The sequence below is a fragment of the Sitophilus oryzae genome, unplaced genomic scaffold (assembly GCF_002938485.1).
Source record: "Sitophilus oryzae breed Bouriz unplaced genomic scaffold, Soryzae_2.0 scaffold_177_pilon_pilon, whole genome shotgun sequence".
Lineage (NCBI taxonomy): Eukaryota > Metazoa > Arthropoda > Insecta > Coleoptera > Curculionidae > Sitophilus > Sitophilus oryzae.
The window spans coordinates 6,580,008-6,591,235 of NW_022146479.1; the positions used below are offsets into that span (position 1 = coordinate 6,580,008).

Here is an 11,228-nt window from a genome sequence, read left to right on the forward strand (position 1 = left end):
TCATAGTCATCGCTGACGCCGTTTTTATTCGATCATACCGTACATCTAGTCGAGTTACCAATGCAGGAATAATTTTTTGATAGCGGAAAAATATATTGATCAGTTGTCGACCTTCACAAATCAAAAGCATATCTGTCCCGATTAAATTAATCTATTTTTAATGCTAATTACGTATAGTTTATCCTGATATTGTTCTCTTTATCTGTGAGGTGGGCTGCTTCCACCATTTCAACAAAAGATTGTTGCCGCTAAACCTAAACAAATTAGTAAAAGCGTTTAAAATTGGATTATTTTCCTTACTGCTTTCAAAAACCTTCAACTGGCCGTGAAATATGTCTATTTATTTATACGTGTCAACATTCAAACCTTTGATGGTGAATTCAATGTGTTTCAGTTAATGAGCTTCGGCTCTGAATGGAAGAAGGAACGTAGTTATATTTATTAACTTGGGAATATCGGCAACATGTGCTGTTACCATTAAAGTAATTTTCTTAATTTAATATCTTCTAATTATAAATAATATAGATAATGCGGAAAACAGAGTAAATAACTCATATTTCAGGGTTAGTTTCTTGGAAGACACATACTGTTTCGTGACTCTAGTTATAATATTATACTGAATAATGATTTGTTATATTCATTTATTATTATTAATTAGATACATCATTTAAAGGAATAGTAAAACCTTTTTGTACAACAACTGCATCAAAATAATATACCTATAATTTAAAATAATAAAAATATATTTTTTTTATTTTAATTTTTTTTGTTTCTTTTTTACCCTTATTTAAAAAATAGTCACTATACCTAATTAATGTTACAACAGTTATAGAAGCAAATATTTACCAATTAACATCAAAAGATAATTATAAACAGATCAGCATAAAAACAGCAAAGAGGAGGCTAAGCACGAGTAAAATTATTACTATAGAGATAACACGAATTAACCCGTTTTAAGAACAGATCACTTTAAAAATACTCTCACAAGTTTAGCTATAGAAGCTAATGAATATGCACACAGCCATAGCCAGGAAGAAAGTTTATATAGAATGATTTTTTATAAATTAATAAAATATTTGCATCTCATAGATCTACGAGAGTAGATTTTTAAACCAGGTCACCGTATTAAAACAAACATAAAATTATATTTACAGCTATAAATTATTATCATGCGCTTAAATTGTTGACATAAACGAAAACAATAACCACGAAAAGCACACTTCATTTTACTCAAAGTTCAAAATTATTAAAACATACTTTTATTCTACTGGAAGTCCTTGTTTTTTTTTTTAATTAAGAAACTTCAAAAAATTCAATTTATTATTCTAAATTCATTAAAAAAGTCTATATAAATGTTCTGCGTTAAATTATCACACTGTATAATGAGAGATAACTTCAATATCAGGACCGTGAATGTAAAAAGATGCGACTAAAAATAGCTTTTTGGGCCTGTGGTACTTTTAAAACAACCCATATGCTCTGATCAAATCATGGTCCCTATACAACAGCTGTTGCTCAGGTATTTTTTCGACTTCCCAACAGGCCTAAAGCCTAAACTTTAAAATATTTTAACGTTTAAAATTCCAAAATTATTTCACAAAATAAAAATGCATACAATGTTTTTTCGAGTTGCTATTATATTAAGTACCTAAGTACTCTTAACAAGTGAACCAATTTTAATCTTCTATTTACCTAGTTTTAAATGATAACTAATAACAATAGTCAATATCAACTCACACTTTTAAGTCGAGTGAGAAAAGTACCAACTATTATCTTGAATAATGCAATCTTACAAAATTACACAAATATACTATTAAGATAATAAAAGCACTATAAAAATAAATGCAAAAACTTTCAATAAGTTTGTTGAAAGAAAACCAGAAGTATGTGGAGGTTAGAATGTTAGTAAAAATATATATTAAGGCTATTATACCAACCACAAGGTCGTTTATCAGCTTTGTTCATGTCATATATGTAACAATTAATTTAAATAACAATAGTCATGTATTCAGGACTTAAAGTACACCATAGAATGCTTTTACACACCATTCATTTTATATATATTTACCACAAACATAATAATAAAATATCTTTATTATTTGATCACAAAGTCTTATGATCAAATAGGCGTTAAAATCTGTGCGTGTTGAATTTCTAGCAATACACATCGAAATGCATCGCTCTAGCAACATTGTAGACAAGACCTTTTTGCTTTATTAAAGGTATATATTGCTCGAGTTAAATTCCAAACGCTATTTTTTGAGAAAAAGTTGTTTTCAACTTGGTATAACTCGGGTTCTCTTGAACAGGTTTATTTTCAAAAAAAAATCTGCACTATGCACGCAAACAAGAATATGAAATAATTTTGTAACATACAGGGCGATAAATCAAAAAACAAGCAGTCTTCTAGAATATTGAGTTTTATGTGGCTGCAGCAAACTAGCTTCGATGGCAAAAGTATCAATTAAATCATATATACCAATTAAATTTCAGTTTCATTTTGATGTTTTCTAAGAAAAGGAAAAATAATTATTTACTTTTAAAGGTATAGGTGTTTTTCGTATTTTTAGTGATTTCTCAAAAATTCTTTTTTTACGTGATTCTAGAGACCAAATATAACACAAATCCGTGTGCGCACGTTGAATTTTTTTTTTTCTGATGTTAAGACCCAAGTTGAGCCGAACTACTCTTCATATCGAGCGTTGGGCGGGTTGGTTAGCGTGGTTATTTGGAGGGTGTTAATTCATTGGTTAGTCATAGGCATATAGGTAATTATATGATTAATTTACCTATCACTAACCAATGAATTAACACCCTCCAAATAACCGCGCTAACCAACCCGCCCAACGCTCGATATGAAGAGGAGTAAAAAAAATTTCAACGTGCGCACACGGATTTGTGTTGTATTTGGTCTTTAGAATCACGTAAAAATTTTTTTTTGAGAAATCTCTAAAAATACGAAAAACACCTATACTGCATAATTACCCTTTCAAATTATAGCTGAATTTATTGTTTCTGTTAAAACATAGTAATGCGTAGTTGAAATGCTGACTATATAAATTTAATAAATTTCACACACTTATGCAAAAAAAATAGTTACTTAAGTTCAAGTTTACTTGTATCAATTGTAAAATTGAAATCTTTCATTTTCAAAGAAAATTCAAAATCGATTTTAAAGTACCTATCTATCATATAAACAGTAATTTGATTTGCTGTTATTTTTATTACGGCAACAAAGATCTAAAGTTGTAACATAAATATGGATGTCTATTAATCGTAAAGTGGGCTACAAGTCGCTATTGCACAGAATGAATCATTAAAATATTCACAGAGCGAATTTACAAACAGTTATTCACGTTTGCTGGAAATAAAATACGAAATATTTCGGTATGTTTTGAAATGAACCTTCCAACCTTGCAATATTTTCATCCACGTACACTTGTCCAGCCCGTTTTGTTCTAAGGAATGTTTGAAAATCACTATAAAATTTAACTTTGTATTGCATAATGCCAAGGTCTTTTAACCTTTTACTTAAATGCGCTGCCCGCGGCGCTTTTTTCAATAATCCTGTTATTAATGACATGATCTTATAACAGGTACATTTCTGCAAGGAGATTTTTCTTTAAACAAATTACTCGAGCAAAACTAAACAACAATATTTGAAAGCAAATGTATTTGTTCTATAAAACGTCATAAAATGATGATTGTTAAACCTTTATATTGTGTGTGTGTGTGTTTCAATTTATTCACTAGAAATTAACAGCTCTATAAAATTCATTTAGATACTTTAGACTTTGAGAATTTAATTTGCTTGGATCAAATTTGGCAGCAGATTATGCAAAAGATACTTTGTTTTTAATTTTAGTTATAACATAGACATAATTTTAGGACAGCCTGTATAACTTATCGTTATACAGGCTGTCCTAAAATTATGTCATTATCATTACTTGATCTGAACCTTTTATTTTTATTTGATTCTTTGATTGTTCTACAAACTTAATTTATTGAAATATTAATTTCAATTGTGCGTTTAAAAAATCACAAACAAGAAACCGAAAGTTTGATAGTTGTAACTTTATTGATATCTGTGTACTTATCTTATTCAAACGTATCCTCCAAAGTTTTACTTTTTCACTGCCTTAGTTTTTACCTCAACGGGGCTACTGAAAAGACCTATTTTAGCAAACATGACTTTAGTTTATATAATGCACATCGTAACAGCCCTGAGTCTTCCCATTTGTGAAGTAGAAGGTATGTATATTTTTCCAAAGGATTTTTACGTAATGGTCCAATTTTCAAAGTTTCCTGTAGGTACTATCATTCTTTTTATTCACTAATACTGCTGGACTTGTTGATTTATGGTTTTATCTCATTTTCCAGCACTTTTGGGTTCAAACACAACACTGTGATGCTTTTAGTAGATCTATCCCACTTCTGATGTCGGAATGTAGTACATATTTTCCCAATAAAACAGTGGATTTCCTTCATAACATAAACTAATCATACTCTATACATAATATCTAGTTCTCTGAATTATAAAGAGCCAAATCTCACATATATTAATATTATTTGGTATGGCAAAATATAATTTTGAAAACGCTGTGATTCCAATACATTTGCAAATAAACTGCATTTTTTTGTTTAAAATGTTGTAAAATGTCCTTATGAAACCGTTTATGACAAAAAGTAAATATTTAACTCACATTTATTTTTGTATCTTTATATTTAGCGCTAATTCGATAAAATTTAAGCCAAAGCATTGTATAGTTCATTGTCGTGAGGTCACTAACTGTTTATACATAATTTACACAATGGTTAATATATTTTGCGTCAATAGCCAAAGCAATATTTGTTAACAATACTTCGCTTAAAAAATAAAGACCCGCGCACCAATGACCTGAAAATTCTTATTAAAACGCTGAAATTGGATTAAGCAATTCCATTCAAATTTGCGTGCTGATCTCTGACCTTTTCAGAGCACCTACCAGCAGGTGAAATTTTAAAAACTGCATTAGAGAGTCTTTGAGAGTACAGCACAAACAATCAAGCAAATTTAATTATACTTTTGCTTGAATTGAATACTACACTTATTTTCTTCTGCTTGAAATAATATTTTAATAGATATAAGAGAAGCAGTCTATTTCAAACGCTTGGGTGTGATTGGTTAAAGAATATGGAATTGAAAATATAAAAATAAATTTAGTTTTTGGCCCTTTTGAATAAGCCTATCTTGTTTGATTTGATACTGTCTAGAAAGGAGATGTATAGAGTGTTTTAAAGGTTGTCAGTTATTGGAACTAAGCAAATGTTGGAATAACCATTCTGAGAACGTAAACAAAAACTGTTAAAGCCATGTTAGGAATTTCTTGTTTTAAATATTCAAGAGCGCTATTGATTTAGACATAGAAAATGCTTAATAAAATAGATAAATAGCAGAGGAATTTTATTCCAAGCACCAAAGTGACTTTCTATTTCCCAACAAAAGTGAAATTTTCTTTATACGAGCATTTTCATTATTTGCACTGTGTGTACTAACAATGGCGGAACAACGCGAATAAAAATTCATTTTACGCAAAACCATGTTACCATACTTGTACGGCGAATACAAATCGAATAAGACATATTTTAAGGTCAAGCTAGGAGGTGTAACGTTTTCCTATAATTTTATTAAATAATAAATAAAGTAAGAATTAATTGTAACAATATATTAAATATAAAATATATCCAACAAACTAAATACTTAATTTTTTAAAATATGTAGTTTCAATAAGGTCGATATTATTTAATAATTGCGAAATATCTTGTTTAGTAATAAGTAATAAAATTGCTTCTGGAATTTCTTTGATAGTATTTAACCTCGAGGTATAAAAATGAGTAATTAATGAAATAAATTAAATTGTTTTTGTTTAAACAAAGACTGATACGGAATGCGTTTGTTAACAGAAAGAACAAAGAATCAATTGAACCATTTATACCATACAATGAATGTAAATTCGATAAAGATGTAATTTGATACAGTTCAAAATGATAAAAAAGAAAACAGTAGTAAACCACACTAATGATTATGCTGGTCATTATTATGCAATTACCTTTTATTAGCGGCAACAAAAAGAGCAATTTTAAAATCGGAAAAATTTCAATTTGTGGTTCTTATGCAGGAGGTATTGATTTGCAATTTTCTGTTTTATTGGCGTAAAATCAAAAACATGCTTAGAAGTAAACTTAATTTGAAATGCCCAGTAGTTTAGTACATTAGCTCGGTTGCATTGTGTTGCAACACTCATTTATACGTGCCTATTAAAATGTTCAGTAATGGAAATGTTGCTATATGCAAATAAACACTTTCAAATAAATAGCGAATTTATTAATATTTAGGTAAAAATGCTTATATAAAAATAATTTCATATTTATTGTTTTTTTATTCGACAATTTAAATAGAAAGTCTTTTCCTGTAGTTTCACTGGTCAAAAAGAAAAAAATAAATATAGATTTATTTAGAATTACTTAGTTAAATGTATAACAAACACAAATTAATGACATAAATGGTAAAATTTCACCAGCATAGATACTTTACTTTTTTTGATTTTCAAGGGATAACTACGGATGATCATTTCTGTCGGGGTTATGTCTATATCTCGTTTATTAAAAATTAACAAAAAAGTAACATTTGATTAAGAAAAAAGAAGTTTTCAGACACAAATCCATTTTAAAAAATATAGATTTGGGTGTGAATGAGTGGCATTTCTCGAAACTAGTATGATTTACTTTTTTCCAGTTAAATAATTATAAACTTCCAGAGTAGGCTCAACAGGAATGATAATCGGTTATTTTTTCAAAGGTCACTGTGACGTTGTTTTTTTTTCAATCCTGATGGGTTTTGTAAAATACGTTTAGAGTAGGGTAATTTACCTGTTTTCAACCCCTGCACCAAGTAGTGTATACTATATACCCTGCACCCTTTTTTTAACAAAATAAAAAAATGTAGTAAGGAGAAAAGAGAACTAGTTTCAGAGATTTATATTCCCCCATCGTCAGAACAAAAAAGCTAAAAAAATTAAGTAAAAAGTATCTAATAAGAAAACATTTATATATTTCAATATTTTTGTTTTAGCCCTCACAGTATAATTGAATGGCTATATTTTGTAGTAAATTATATAGAACTTATGTTGTTTTTGTTTTCTATTTTATAATAGATAACGTTGCCTTCAATGTAGATACCTAGGAAGTGGTCATACGAGATGGTATTTTTTGTTCTTTTAACGCTAATATGCCCTTGTTTATGGATGTCATTTCATATCCACGACCAAGAACCGGCTCTGGCATTTTTAGTATTTGCTTATCTGAACTTATTAGAATCAAACGCTTCATTACTGCACGTAAATAAAGATTTCCAAACAGGATCAACATATTTTATTACAATGTAATGTATTATTTGCCAGATAAACATACTGATTTAATTAAATCAACTTTAAATTCTTGAACATGAAACTGGCTATATTTTTCATTAGAAACAAAAATCATTTTACCATAATATATGGGTATGAGTTGCACTAGAGGAGGGAACATACATATGTTAATGACTACTGTATCTATATCTATCTCAAATTTTATAACTACACATTTAAAGGGATCTATATATTATAGATAGGTTTAATGTTTTTTTCATGTTTTCGGTTAATTTAATGTATCATTTTATTGTTTTCTTTATGAATATGTTTTTGTATTTATTTTTTTATGTTTTTTTTAATCCAGTTTTTATCATCCATTATTGCAAAAAATAGATCTCTATCTTTGTTAATTTTTGTTTGACTGTATTTTTATTATCATGAATTTTCTGAATAAAAACTTAGGTATTTATTATATGAAATACTTTTTTATTAAATTCTAGATACTTATAATTACACAGAGGGTTTTAAAAGAATTAAAAATAAATAAAAAAATATAAGATATATTTTAGGTTTTCTAATGCTAATGCTAATGATATCCCAATGAGAACATAGAATACTATTACAAACCTGTTAGGTAAAAATGAGCCAAAGTAAATGTTACAGCACTTTATAAACACAGTAATTTCCACTGATTCTTTGCAACGGTACCTCGGTCCACATAAAAAATGTCTTATTGTATTAAAAGGCACACGGCTCAAAAATATGATATTGTATAGGACGAAAAACAAATAGGCCGAAAGTTCGATTTAAACGCGGTAATCATCGCAAAAAAGCAGATACAAATAACACTTCACCATCTAAGTCCATGAACAAAACTCGACTACTTTTGGAACCTGATGTTGGTACATGAGACGCACACATGCGCATTTAACAACGCACAGATTGAAATTAAATGATTGTAATAATTATTGAACCATTCTCTAAACAAAAGTAATATTTTTAAAACATATTGTCGATTTTTTCTCTTTCCACACAAGAGTAATATTCAATTTAATCATTATATATCAAACTGGTATATTCAGTAAAAGGGTTAAATATATATATATTAAAAAATACAAATTTTTCTCTACAGTTACTTTTATTTTATTATTAACATTACTTATTGTGATATTTTAAACATTTTCCTATATTAAAATATTTCCTATCTTCTTAGAAATTTAATTTTAAATTTATTAAAGAAACAATATTAGCAAAATATTAGTTTATGCAGCCAGTTATACACCTCTTTAGAATCTTAGGCAACACTCTGTACGTTCCTTATCTATTTTTAAGTCAATTTTAACGTCAAATTAGAAACAGCTTGAGTATTTTACAATTTAAAATTGTTGTTATCAAAATAAACAATTTTAAAATGTTATCACAGTTTACTTCCGTTGAATAAATTAGTTAAATATATTTTTCGGAACATGGTGCTAAAGGTATGAGTTGTAAATTTGTATAAAATCGTCAAAATATGGAAACCACTCCAGACCATTCACTTGAAGAACATCCCACAGGGGAACGTTGGGACCCTTTGGGTGCACCCAACGATGAAGACGACGATTTCGACTTTGATAAAATGAGTTTTGCTTGTGACGAACAGCACCAGTAAGTTTTAAAATTATGTCATTAAATTTTATTACTATACATTTATAGATATGCTGTTGAAAAGATTCGTACCATGGAAGACGAACAAGAACTGTTAAATTCTTCATTATTTGCTTTGACTACTCATTTTGCCCAGGTTCAATTTAGGTTGAGGCAGGTTGTAAATTCGCCAATTGAGGATAGAGAAGAGCTTCTAAAATCTTTGGAAGAATTTGCATTTAGGGGCATTCCTGATGTAGGCTTAGTGAAGGAAAAGATGGATGAAGCCAGTTTAGCTGAAGCAGTAAGATTACGACGTACACAGCAGCGTGAACTTATTGATAGGCTTAAGGGTCAGTTAAGAGAATTGGAGCAATATGCTTTTGAAAATGGTGAGGCTGGGATACCACAAGATGTTCTTTTGGAGAGACAAAGAGTTATTTTAAATGAATTGAAAACAAGAATGAATCTAGAATTAGATGAACAAGACTATCACCAAGTAAGGAATTAGATATTTTAATTATTTAATTTAAAAATGTCTTATTTGTAGATGACTCCAGAATGTGTAAAGCAACAAATAAATCTGGCATTAGACCAACTGATAAGTCCTTTAAAAGTCAAGGAACATTTAGTAGCTCAATTAAAAACACAAGTGGCTGATTTGGAGCGATTTATCAGTTATTTACAAAATGATGGAAGCAAGCATAAAAAATGCAGTTGTGGTTGTGCATATCATTCAGTCAAAAAACCATTTCGTAGTGAAACAACACTAGGATTGATTCAAAAAACTGCAACAATTTTACAGATGTTTGCTGTGATGCAACTGGGTTGTGGAGTAAAATCTAGTTTTCGAAAAAATGATTTAAAAAATTCTACAAAAATAAACCATTGGGGGTATAAAATGTAACATTATTTCAATTTTCCTCTTTAATTTTTTACTGTACTGCACAGGGACTTAAGAGCAAAGTTAGAAATGGCTATAGGTAGAGTGAGAGAACTAGCAGTGGCCAATAATGACCAACAGTTTGTTTCCCATCAAAATCAAGGTGATTATGCAAGTGATGCAGAAAGTCAACCTACATATTGCAACATTCAACTTACAACAGCGGTCAGAAAGTACTTGGCCCCTTGTATTAGAGATCTTATTCAACATGGTTCATGTGTAACTCAGAGTACCAGTCTAGTTCCTTTTATAGGATGTTTTCCAAGAAGAAATTCACTTTTAAATACTCAGATCCATGCTTGGGAGATAATTTTAGGTATATTATGCTTCTATATTGATTGATGTTTCAGATTTTTTTTCAGAATACTATGATCTCAAAAATGGCGAAAAGTATAATTCAACACCAGCAAGAAAGTTGTCTCAAAGTTTTAATTTGGATATAGCAGGAGCTTCACCTAATAGTAATAAGCACAATATGCTGTGTGCAATTGGGAGTATTATTTCCACACATACCCCTTATAAAAGGAGCTTAGATTCTCACTTCAAAGCTTTTATATGTGCTGCTTTAAAGTAATTTTCTTTATTGTCATTTATTACTTTTTTACATTGGCAATTTTTAGTGCAAATAAACTTGTTCCTTGGCTGAATCTTCTTTTCACATGTAATCAGCTTGTAAAAGAACATTATCTCTCCTGGAGTTATGTCAGCAAAACTGGTATATTTTCTAATGTCCAAGGCAACAAATTTTTAAATATATATTTTTCATTATAGGGTTCCAGGACAGCCTGAAAAGTCTGGATGTCTTGACAAAATATAAGTTTGACTTGCCAGTGGATTTGGCTGTTAGGCAATTTCAAAACATTAAAGATGTCTTCACTTGATTAATAAGACTGTATTGTACTAGTGCTAGTCATTCCTTCAGTTATGTTCCTATTTAAGATTTATTTGTTATTAATTTAATTTGTTTATTTCTTTCCTTGTTAATTATGGCATTATAAATAATGTATAAACATAATGTACATTCCTGTAGTTGAGGTTTATGTTATCAACACCAATTTAATTAATTGAAGTGCTCCTTAATATTAATTGTTTTGTGTTTTATGTTAATAATAAAATGTAAATCCATTTAACTGTCTATCATTTTTTGGAAATTATGAAAATAATTTAAAATAATTATTTATAATATATTCGCGCTATTTTCTAATATACCCCATCTTTGCTACGCCACTGGCTAAAATTAAAAAGGTAAAGGTTCCATCTAGTGTGTAAAG

At 29.1% G+C, this 11,228-nt stretch overlaps 2 protein-coding genes across 2 annotated transcripts in view; one reads left to right on the plus strand and one right to left on the minus strand.

The window, feature by feature from the left end:
• The window catches only part of LOC115882544 (spindle pole body component 110), a 50,035-nt gene extending 41,736 nt beyond the window's left edge, over positions 1 to 8,299 (minus strand). Inside the window, exon 1 of the mRNA XM_030900696.1 lies at positions 8,016 to 8,299. The gene's annotated coding sequence lies outside the window, so the exon portion shown is untranslated. The remainder of the gene's footprint in view (positions 1 to 8,015) is intronic.
• Positions 8,300 to 8,727: 428 nt separating this feature from the next.
• On the plus strand, positions 8,728 to 11,084 carry LOC115882376 (RUN domain-containing protein 1-like). Its single transcript, XM_030900424.1, has 7 exons — positions 8,728 to 9,035; positions 9,084 to 9,513; positions 9,565 to 9,908; positions 9,966 to 10,273; positions 10,320 to 10,527; positions 10,578 to 10,672; positions 10,729 to 11,084. The coding sequence occupies exons 1-7, from the start codon at positions 8,902 to 8,904 to the stop codon at positions 10,836 to 10,838; spliced, it is 1,629 nt and encodes a 542-aa protein (XP_030756284.1). The 5' UTR covers positions 8,728 to 8,901; the 3' UTR covers positions 10,839 to 11,084.
• The last annotated feature ends 144 nt before the right edge of the window (positions 11,085 to 11,228 follow it).

Excerpts from the sequence above, each read along its gene's own strand:
- LOC115882376 (XM_030900424.1), top strand. The coding sequence starts at position 8,902 with ATGGAAACCACTCCAGACCATTCACTTGAAGAACATCCCACAGGGGAA. Across the intron at positions 9,909-9,965 it reads ACAAAAATAAACCATTGGGG|GGACTTAAGAGCAAAGTTAG; the intron begins GTATAAAATGTA and ends TGTACTGCACAG. Across the intron at positions 10,673-10,728 it reads GAGTTATGTCAGCAAAACTG|GGTTCCAGGACAGCCTGAAA; the intron begins GTATATTTTCTA and ends TTTTCATTATAG.